This window comes from Ursus arctos, unplaced genomic scaffold, assembly GCF_023065955.2.
Source record: "Ursus arctos isolate Adak ecotype North America unplaced genomic scaffold, UrsArc2.0 scaffold_23, whole genome shotgun sequence".
Taxonomy (NCBI): Eukaryota; Metazoa; Chordata; class Mammalia; order Carnivora; family Ursidae; genus Ursus; species Ursus arctos.
The window spans coordinates 33,778,833-33,789,583 of NW_026622908.1; the positions used below are offsets into that span (position 1 = coordinate 33,778,833).

The window sequence follows — 10,751 nt, forward strand, 5'->3', positions numbered from 1 at the left end:
ACCAGTCAATTGTTGCATCTAGGACCATAACATGAATCCAGAGCATTTCTGTAAACAGAAATATTTGTTCTATGATTGATATCTTGTTCATGAGATTAATGTGGTAAAACATATATAAAAATATTAAATACTGAATGTAACACACATATTAAAATATCTGTTTTGGGAATCTTTCTCTATTGAATTTTATTTCTTCTACTCTTTTGAAAGTTCTATTTGATTGTAAAAGAATTGATTCAATAGTGCCATTAGCGTTCACTGGTTTTTCTTTTTGATTGAATCTTTGCTGATTTCTGGAGAAATTGCAGGAAAATTGATTTCTAGTTTATACCTGGGAGAAATTGCAGTGTAGGCTTCCATGCTTCTACTTTTTGAGTGTAAGCCATCAAAGTTGACTCTTGACCTTTAATATCCTTTCTTATTCCTCTCCTGTCTCTACTCATTTTTTTCTCCTCATTTTTGCTTTTCTTTCTTTTCCCTTCCTATTCTCATCAAACCTCCTTCTTCCTTTTTCATGCAATGTCCATAATGCTGGACCCTTACCTATTTCTACTCTTAGAGGGAACTTATAAGCTGCCTACCTCGGACTAGTTTCACCACTTGCATAGCTGATTTCCTGATCTCACCGGACCTTTTAAGCGAGACTATACGTTGCTTTTCCAATCTGTACATAGGCACAAAGGGGGGAAATTAGCCATTGACTTTCCTTTCCCACTGGCCAAAGTTCACCCCACACTGGGCCATTTGCACTGCCATCTCACCATGGCACTGGACCCTTCCTAAAGTTGTAGGAAAATACAAAGTCCAAAGCAGGGACATTCAAAACATTAAAGAAACTTGATGAAAGAGCCACTGGGCATGTTAGGGTCCGATCATGTCACACAGTATCTACTGCCTCAGCAGCAACAAGGAATATCTGTGGGTAGGACTTCAGAAGTGCCACCATGAATGTGAGCCAAAGTTCTGCCAAGTCAGGCCCACAAGTGACCTAAAGAAGGAGAATAGTTGCCATATCTCTCTTCATCTATGGTCTGTTACTATCATGATGACACGCAGGCCATTGCTGAGGCATCTCTGGCTACAAGCAAGAGAAGTGGAGGAAGGTGGCTGGCACATAAAAACCTGGGTGTCATGCGTGATCTGCTTCACACTCATCTGTTAGCTCTCATTTGCTTGACTTGTCATGTGATGCTCACCTTCATCCTAAAAGAATGTGATTCTTTCCTTCTTTGCCTTTAGCATGGATCCTCCTGAAAACTAGTCATCTTTATAGTCACATTAAAAAAAAAAAAAGATTTTCAACAGTGCTCTCAGATATAGTATATATTACTTCCCAAATTTAGAGACCCATAGACTACTGTGTTTCTTTCCTCCTGGTAGGAGATACGAAGAGAAAACACTTCTTTTTTTGATTGAGGGACTCTCTGCATCTCCTAGGCCCCATGACTCTAAAGACCTCTGCCCATGTGACAGTCCCCTGAAACTTCAGTGTTTATCTTCTACTTTCTGCCTTCTGTGAACTTACTATGTGTGTTAATTACTACTTCCATATACTGGGAAATAACACTAAGCTAAAAATTAGTGGCTTACAACCACAAAATGTAATTCCCAAATTAATAGTTTAAGTTTTTTTTTTTCTTTTTCTAAGATTGTTATTTACTTGAGAGAGAGTGTGAAAGGGACAAGCAGACTCTGTGCTGCATGGAGAGCCCCACAGGAAGCTTGTTCTCAGGACCCTGAGATCACGACCTTAGCCATAGGCAGATGCTTATCTGACTGAGACACCCAGTTGCCACCCCACCTGGCCCACCCATTAGTAGTTTTGTTTTTGTTTGTTTGTTTGTTTGTTTTTAATAATTTTTATTTTGTTATATTAGTCACCATACAGTACATCCCCAGTTTTTGATGCAATGTTCCATGATTCATTATTTGCATATAACACCCAGTGCACCATGCAATATGTGCCCTCCTTAACACCCATCACCGGCCTATTAAATTGCAAAACCAAAACCTAAAGGCTTAAAATAAAAGCAATTTGTTTGATTTTGCTTCTGCAATGTAGGTTGGATTCAGCTGGGTGGTCGTTCTTCTGGTTTTACATAGGAACACTCTCAGTGTTATAACTGGAGTTTGAATGGAGTACATAGTCCAAGATGGCCTCATTCATACATCTGGCAATTGGCTCAGGTATGTCAGTTGTCGCACCTTCTTCAGGAGTGTTGACTGGGCTCTACCACACCACTGTTGTTTCAGGGCAGTGGTTGTTTCACAAAAACAAAAGCTTCAAGGCCTCTCAAGCCAACCTTTAGGGACTATACAACATCACTTTTACCACCTTCTGTTCATGTGGTTAAAGGTCACATGTGAGATGTGTCACAAGTTTAGCCCAGATAAAAGCAGGGAGAGATAGACTCCACTTTTTTTTAAAGATATAATTATCATGTAACAGTGTTATTGGGTTGAGGTATATGCCCTAATGATTTCAATATTGTATATATTTCAAAATGGTCACCACAATAAATCTAGTTAGCATCCACCACCATATACAGTAATAATTTTTTTCTTATGATGAAAAATTTTAAGAGCTATTCTTTGTAATTTTGAAATAAAGAATCTAGTGTTATTAACTACAGTGTCTATTTTGTACATTATTACATTCCCATCATGTAATATATATATTTATTTATTTATTTTTGATGCGATGTTCCATGATTCATTATTTGTGTATAACACCCAGTGCTCCATGCAATACCATCATGTAATATTTGTTTATTTTATAACTGGAAGTTTCTTCCCTTGACCACCTTCACCTATTTCATTCACCCTTCCTATCCCCCACTCTGGCAATGATCAATATGTTCTTTTGAGTTCATTTTTAAAAATTTATTATTTAAGATTCCCCTGCTAATGAGATCATATGGTATTTTTCTTTCTGTTTATTTAGCATAATTCCCATAATGATCCATCCATGTTGTCACAAATGGTAATACTCAAAAGGAGAACAATATCTAATTTTTCTGAGGGCAGACCTTTGGGGATGTTTCGTTGGAGCTGGACCCGTCAGGATCTCCTGACTCGAATGTTTGGTCCTCACCTACACCCCTCAGCTGGGACTTTGTTCAATGTTCCTCAAGCACCTGCAGCATGGACTCCTCCAGCGGACATAGAAACTCTGCCCTTAGAGGGCAGCATTGCGCTCTGCACTTGGCTGCTGAAGCAGATGTCCTGGGCATAGTTCATAAGGCACCATTCTGCAGATTAGAAACAGATGGCCTTTTCTTATGCCACATGCTATTTATTTCCCAATTATAAAATTTCTAGGAGTCATTCTGTATGAATGACACAAACTCAGCTTACAAATATAATGTTGATCATTTAAAATTTTAATTATAATAGAGATCCAAGTCACTGTGATACAGTAATTTTAATAGAATATTTATATATTTCCTGTTATGGGAAATAAATTTTTAATAACCGTTACTTTATGGACCTCTATTCTGTACAAATGGTCACTAGATTTAACGTTTTTCTGTTTTTAACAGCTTTATTGAGATATACTCCTCATACTATACAATTCACTTATTTAAAATATATAATTTAATGGTTTTTAGTATAGAAGTCTGTGAATCAACATTATCTAATTTTACATCTTTGCCACTCTAAAAAGAAACTCCTTACTCGTTTTAGTCACTTCTCATTCCTCTCCATCACCATCACCAGCAGTCCTAGGCAAATATAATCTACTTCTTTTCTTCCTTCTTTCTTTTTTTCTTTCTTTCTCTTTCTTTTTCCTTTTTTTTTTTTTTTAAGAGAGAGACAGAGATGGAATTCCAGAGCATTTGAGGGGGGAGTGCAGAGGGAGAAGGTGAGTCTCTTAAGTGGACTCCATGCTGAGTGCAGAGAACAATGTAGGGCTTAATCCCAGGACCCTGGGATCATGATCTGGGCTGAAATCAAGAGTTGAAGACTGAACAGACTGAGTCACCAAGGGGCTCCCAAACTACTTTCTTTCACTATAGATTAGCTTTTCTAGACATTTCATATAAAAGGAATTATACAATATATTTTCTTTTTTAACCTCTTTCTTTCATTTAGCATAATGTTCTTAACATAAGTTTCATCCATGTTGTGGCAAGTATCAGTATTTATTTCCTTTTTTTTTTTTTAAGATTTTATTTATTTATTCGACAGAGATAGAGACAGCCAGCGAGAGAGGGAACACAAGCAGGGGGAGTGGGAGAGGAAGAAGCAGGCTCATAGCGGAAGAGCCTGATATGGGGCTCGATCCCATAACGCCAGGATCACGCCCTGAGCTGAAGGCAGGCGCTTTAACCGCTGTGCCACCCAGGTGCCCCTATTTCCTTTTTGTTGATGAATAAAATTCCATTTTTGAATATATAATTTACCTATGCATTAGTTGACTGACATGCAGATTGTTTTCCCATTTCAGCTATTATGAATAATGCTGTTAATAACATTGGTGTACAAGTTTTTGTGTGAATATATATTTAATTTCCCTTGGGTAGATACCTAAGACTAGAATTGCTAGGTCATTGTTATTATATGTTTAAAATTTTGAGGTGCTGTCTCATTGTTTTTCAAAGTAGTTGCACCATTTTACATTAACACCAGCAACTTATGAGAACCCCAATTTCTCCACCACTTCACTAAAACTTGTTACTGTGTGTTTTTGGGTTTTTTTTTTTTTTTTTTTTTGTACTAGACATCCTAGTGGGTGGAAAGTGGTATCTCATTATGGCTGAGGTTTGCATTTCCTATTATCTAAAGGTGTTAAACATCTTTTCATGTTCTTTTGGCCATTTGTGTATTTTTGTGGAGATATTTTTTTGAGATAAATTGCCAACTTTTAAGTTGGGTTATCTTTTTTCTTATAATTAAGTGGTATCATTAAGTTCTTTATAGAGTCTGAACACAAGTTCCTTATCAGATACATGATTTGAAAGTGTTTTCTCCGAATATGGGCATTGGCTTAACACTTTGTTGATGGCATAGTTTTCAGTACAAAAGTTTTCCATTTTGGTGAAATCTAAGGCAGCTATTCAAAGTCACTATGATATACACATTTCCAATAAAATATCTGGACATCGTCCACTCATGGGAATGAAATTCTTTTTTTTTTTAAAGATTCTATTTATTTATTCGACAGAGATAGAGACAGCCAGCGAGAGAGGGAACACAAGCAGGGGGAGTGGGAGAGGAAGAAGCAGGCTCATAGCGGAGGAGCCTGATGTGGGGCTCGATCCCACAACGCCGGGATCACGCCCTGAGCTGAAGGCAGACGATTAACCGCTGTGCCACCCAGGCGCCCCGGGAATGAAATTCTTAAGGACAGTCACTGTTCTGCTTTTTTCCACTAGATTTGGCAGGAACTTTTTTTGGGGGGGCTTAGATATATAGGCAAGGTGTTTTTTTCGTAATACAATTCTTTCTCTGAGACAAATTTTACATATAATGAATTGCAGACCTTTTGAGTATAAGGTTTGATGAATTTTGATAAATATATATACTCACACAGCAGTTAACAAATTCAAAATGTAGAATAATTTCATTAACCCAGAAAGTTCTGTCATGCTCCTTTTCAGTTAATTCCCTCAGATGCAACTATTGTTCTGATTTCTATGGCTCTGTCTTGGTGTTGTCTATTCTACAGCTTCATGCAAAATTGAATCGCAGCATTTATTTATAGTGCATGGTCTCTTTGTTCTGGGGCATCTTGATATGTATATTGCTAGCCCATTACTTTTCCTAGCTGAAGATTATTCTGTCTCTCCTGCCAACTTCTGCCTTTCAAGTGCAGTGTATTGACATTTAATGTAATTGTTAAATTTGGGGGAATAATTTCATTTTACTGTAGTTTACTTATTTGTCCTCTTTATAACTTATTTTATTTCTTTTTTATATTCTTCTGAGCTAATTGAATAAATGGAGTTTGTCTAATATTAAATTTTTGTCTTCTTAACATCTTTTTAAATAATAGACTATTTTTTAGAGCAGTTTCAAGTTCATGGGAAAATTGAGCAAAAGCTATGGAGATTTCCTTCATCTCCTCTGATTACAAAATAAGCAGAGGGACTGAATAGACATTTTCCAAAGACATACAAATGGCCAACAGGTACATCAAAGGTGCTCAACAGCACTCATCATCAGGGAAATACAAACCAAAATCATAATGAGACATCACTTGACCTCTGTTAAACGGACTATTATTGAGAAGACAAGAGATAAGAAATGTTGGCGAGGATGTGGAGAAAAGGGATCCCATGTACACTATTGATGGGTATGTAAATTGGTACCACCATTACAGAATAGATTATAGAGGTTCCTCAAAAAATTAAAAGTAGAACTGCAATCCATCAATCCTACTTTTGGGTATATATCCAATGGATCTGAAATCATGATTGTGAAGGGCTATGTGCCTTTCTAGGTTCAATACATCATTATTCACAGTAGCCAAGGTGTGGATAAACCTCATCCCTGACTGATGAATCAATACAGGAAATGTGAGACATGTATTATTCAGACATTAAAAAGAGTAAAATTATGTCATTTGCAATAACACGGATGGATCTGGGAGACTTTATGTTAAGTGAAACAAGCGTGACAGAGAAAGAGAAATACTACAGGATCTCACTTATATGTGGAAATGATATAGTTCAATTCACAGAAGCAGAGAGTATAATGGTGGTTACCAGAGGCCAGGGACTGGGAGAAATGGAGAGATGTTGACCCAAGGGTGCAAGGTCTCAGTTAGAAAGAATGAATAAATTCTAGAGATCTAATATATAGCAGGGTCACTATAGTTAACAACATCATAATGTATACTTGAAATTGCAAAAAAGATTGATGTTAAATGAAATCTCCTTACACACACACACACACACACACACACATACACACTCTGATAATTATATAGAGAAGATAGATGTGCTAATTACTTAGGTTGTGGTGATCTTTACACATTGCATGCATATAAAAAAATCAAGTTGTACGAATGAAATATGTATATAATTTTTGTACTTAACATGCCAATGTTGGGACACTAGTGTAGCCATTTAGTTCATAACATCCCCAAAGCAAAAAGTAGTGAGAACACTGAAAGCATGATATTTTAATCTATTTATTTTAAAATAATCTTTCACAGGAGGAAACTATTGGTATTGAAAAGGTTTTCCAGGTAAATAATGGGGAACAGCATTAAAAATGAAATGGAATCTTGTCACAATTACTAAGGATGTGGTACACTTGAATACACTGATGTAAATGAGATTTATTTATTTATTTATTTATTTATTTTTAAAAGTTTCTGTTTAAATATCAGTTGCTAACATACAGTATAATAGGTGTTACAGGTGTACAATTTATTGATTCAACACTTACACGCCACACACAGTGCTCATCACAGGTGTAGTCCTATGTGCCCATTACGTACCTAACCTGTCCTCCTACCCACCTACCCCCTGGTAACCATCAGGTTGTTCTCTGTAGGGAAGAATCTGTTTCTTGGTTTGCCCCCCTCTCTCTGTTTTTTCCTGTACTCATTTGTTTTGTTTCTTAATTTTCATGTGAGTGAAATCATATGGTATTTGTCTTTGACTGACTTATTTCGCTTAGCATTATACTCTCTATCTCCAACCTTGTCATTGCAAGTGGCAAGATCTCATTTCACATTCTTGTCAATGACTGAGTGATATGCCATTATATCTATCTATCTATCTATCTATCTATCTATCTATCTATCATCTATCTATCTATCGCATATATTTTCCAATTCAGCATTTGATGGACACTTGGACTGTTTCCATAATGTGGTTATTGTAGATAATGTTGCTATGGCTTTGGGGCACATGTATCCCTTTGAGTTAGTTTTTTGTACTCTCTGAAGTGAATGAATTTTAAAGTATCATGTATAACTCCTGGCATGCATCTATTCAAAGTGTGGCTGCTAATCTGCTCTGCTCACTGTAAACATCAAAACTCTATTGGCAATTCTAACCTCACAATACACACTACCCCTTTAGTAGTACAGGACCAACAGAGAAGGAAAATGGCTTCTTGCTGCAAAGGTAAGTTCTCTCTAACTCCATTCACTACATACAAGCATACTGAGTATTTCAGAATGCCTCTCATGCTTTCTTTTATTCCAGTGATACAACCCAATTTCAGATGAAATTATATTCATTTTTTTCCTTTAAGGTTGGATCTACCTTTCTGCACTTTAATCTCAGAAAATATTGTATCTATGGTGTATTGTAAATTCTTATTTAGTCTGGACAACATGAATTATTTTACTTCTTTACCCCTATTTATTTATTCCTATTTAACAATCATAGAAATTAGCCGAATATTGTGAGGCCTTTGTAATACTATATTTACAAAATCCCATAAATAATGCCTCAGTTATCTTAAGAGTCAAAGGAAACATTAGAACAATTATTTAAGAAAACATTATATATATATATATGTATACATATATATATATATATATATATATGCCTTTGGTTCACTAGTATGGAACCTTTAAAGATAAACTAATATCATGAAAATAATTTCTTGATACACAAAGTTAGTTCCTTTGTTGTGAATGTGCTCAAGAGAAAGCAGGATACCTTATTTAAAATGTGCTGTAGAGAAAATTAAAAGTCATAGAGAACAGGCTATTCTTTCTTTATGGATGCTCACAGTATGAACAGTTGTGATTGTATAAATATCTTTCTTCTTATCAAAACAGAGTATAGACTGAGACTGAGGAGATTTTAGAATCAGCAATATCAGAATTGAGCTCTCAGGAAAAGAAAGAACCAGGCTTATTTCAGGACAGAAATACAGAAAAAGTAAGGAAATCAGCTGCATTATATTAGAGTGCATGGGGCAAGTCAGGATATGGACCCTCATATTTGGTATCTGTACAGATTAAGGAATCAGCCAAACCCCTCATTTCATCTTTTACTTTCTGAGGTAATTTTGCTACACCAGAGCTTTCTCATGGCATTTTTCACTTCTGCATTCCTCAGTGTGTAGATGAATGGGTTGAGAAAAGGGGTCCCAATAGTATAAAATACCGCCACCATCTTGTCCATGGGGAAAGTGGTTGGGGGGCGTGTATATATGAATATACATGGGACAAAGAATAAGATTACTACAATGATGTGAGAAGTGCAAGTATAAAGAGCTTTTTTCCTCCCTTCCCCACTGTGGTTTCGCAGGGAATGCAAGATGACAAAGTATGAGATCATCAGAAAGAAAAAACTGCTTGAGCAAATGACCCCACTGTTAGACACCAAAAGTAGGTTGATCACGTATGTGTCCATGCAAGCAAGTTTCAACAAGGGCTGCAAATCACAGCAGTAATGATCAATCAAATTGGGTCCACAGAAAGGTAATCTCAAAGCCAGGATAATCTGGGCTATAGAATGGATAAAAGACCCTATCCATGCGACCACAATCAGGATGGTGCAGACCTGCCTTCTCATGATGGTTGGGTAATGTAAGGGCTTACAGATGGCCACATAGCGATCCACAGCCATGAGGATGAGCACAAAGATCTGCATGCAGCCAAAGAAATGTAGGGCAAAGACTTGAGTCATGCATTCATTGTAAGGTATGATTTTTTTTGCAGAGAGTGCATCCACAATTAGTCTGGGGGCTGTGGACGTTGAAAAGCAGGAATCCGAAAGAGACAAATAAAATAGGAAAAAGTACATGGGGCTCCCTAGTGAGCGGCTGGACTTGATGGTCACAATAATAAGCAAATTCCCTACCACGGTTCCCACATAAAAAATTAAGAAGATTACAAATACCATTTTCTGTCTCATAGGATCTTGGGTCAATCCTAACAATATGAACTCAGTTACGCTGTTATTTTGCTGCATTATTTCAGGCAAAGTGGAGAAAGTGCAGGTTAGAAATAATTAATCAGCAGACAAAAAATATTATGAAATGAATACTCCATTTGGAGTCAAATCCATATGATTGATCATGGACGTGTCAATTACTATTGTATAATCCCTTACCTTTCGTGTTGTTTTCTTCTGAGTAATGTGGAAGTCATAATATTTCTTTAAAATCTATTCACCTGATTGCTTATGGAAACAGTGAAATATATCAATAATAAAAGAGTACCTGATTCTTCAGGCATAATAAACATTAATTTAGGGGAGTCCTCAGGGATGGTATCCTTTTGAAGTGAATGTCTTTCTCTAGTTTAGGGTAGAATGTTGCCAAATGAGGAAAACTCATGCATGAATTACGTGATGCACATTCACACTATTTGAACCTGGTAGTTCAGGTATGGAGTATCTTCTAGTAAATATTCTGAACATTCAAGGAGTGATGTAGAAACTTCTGATAGTGTTTTCCATAATTGGAAACCTAAAAGAGAGAGAGAGACAGAACAAGAGAGAAAGAAACTATATTTTAGTAGTGAACGTTCAGTCATTTGGTCCAGTCCATTGTGAAATTTATTTTAATCTGTTAGCTTGACAGTTTATTTCCTGTTACTTTAACCCACAATAATTTCTAGTTTTTCGAGTTTTAAATTCAGCTTCTATCATAAAACTTTTTACTTTTTTTAATATTATACTATGTCATCCAAAGTTGAATTCTTCACTTTGTTAATATTTTAATGGGTCTTTCAGCGTATTTTCTTAAGACACAAGGAGCGACTGAGACTAAATAAAGGATAAATAGAGAACATTTGGCATCAGTCAAAATATTCTTTCATATTTCATATT

General features: G+C 36.2%; 1 protein-coding gene across 1 annotated transcript; it reads right to left on the reverse strand.

The window, feature by feature from the left end:
• Positions 1–8,957: 8,957 nt before the first annotated feature.
• LOC113250161 (olfactory receptor 4C11) lies at positions 8,958–9,890 on the reverse strand. Its single transcript, XM_026491531.3, has one exon. It carries the CDS (start codon positions 9,888–9,890, stop codon positions 8,958–8,960), a length of 933 nt encoding a protein of 310 aa, XP_026347316.1.
• Positions 9,891–10,751: the final 861 nt, after the last annotated feature.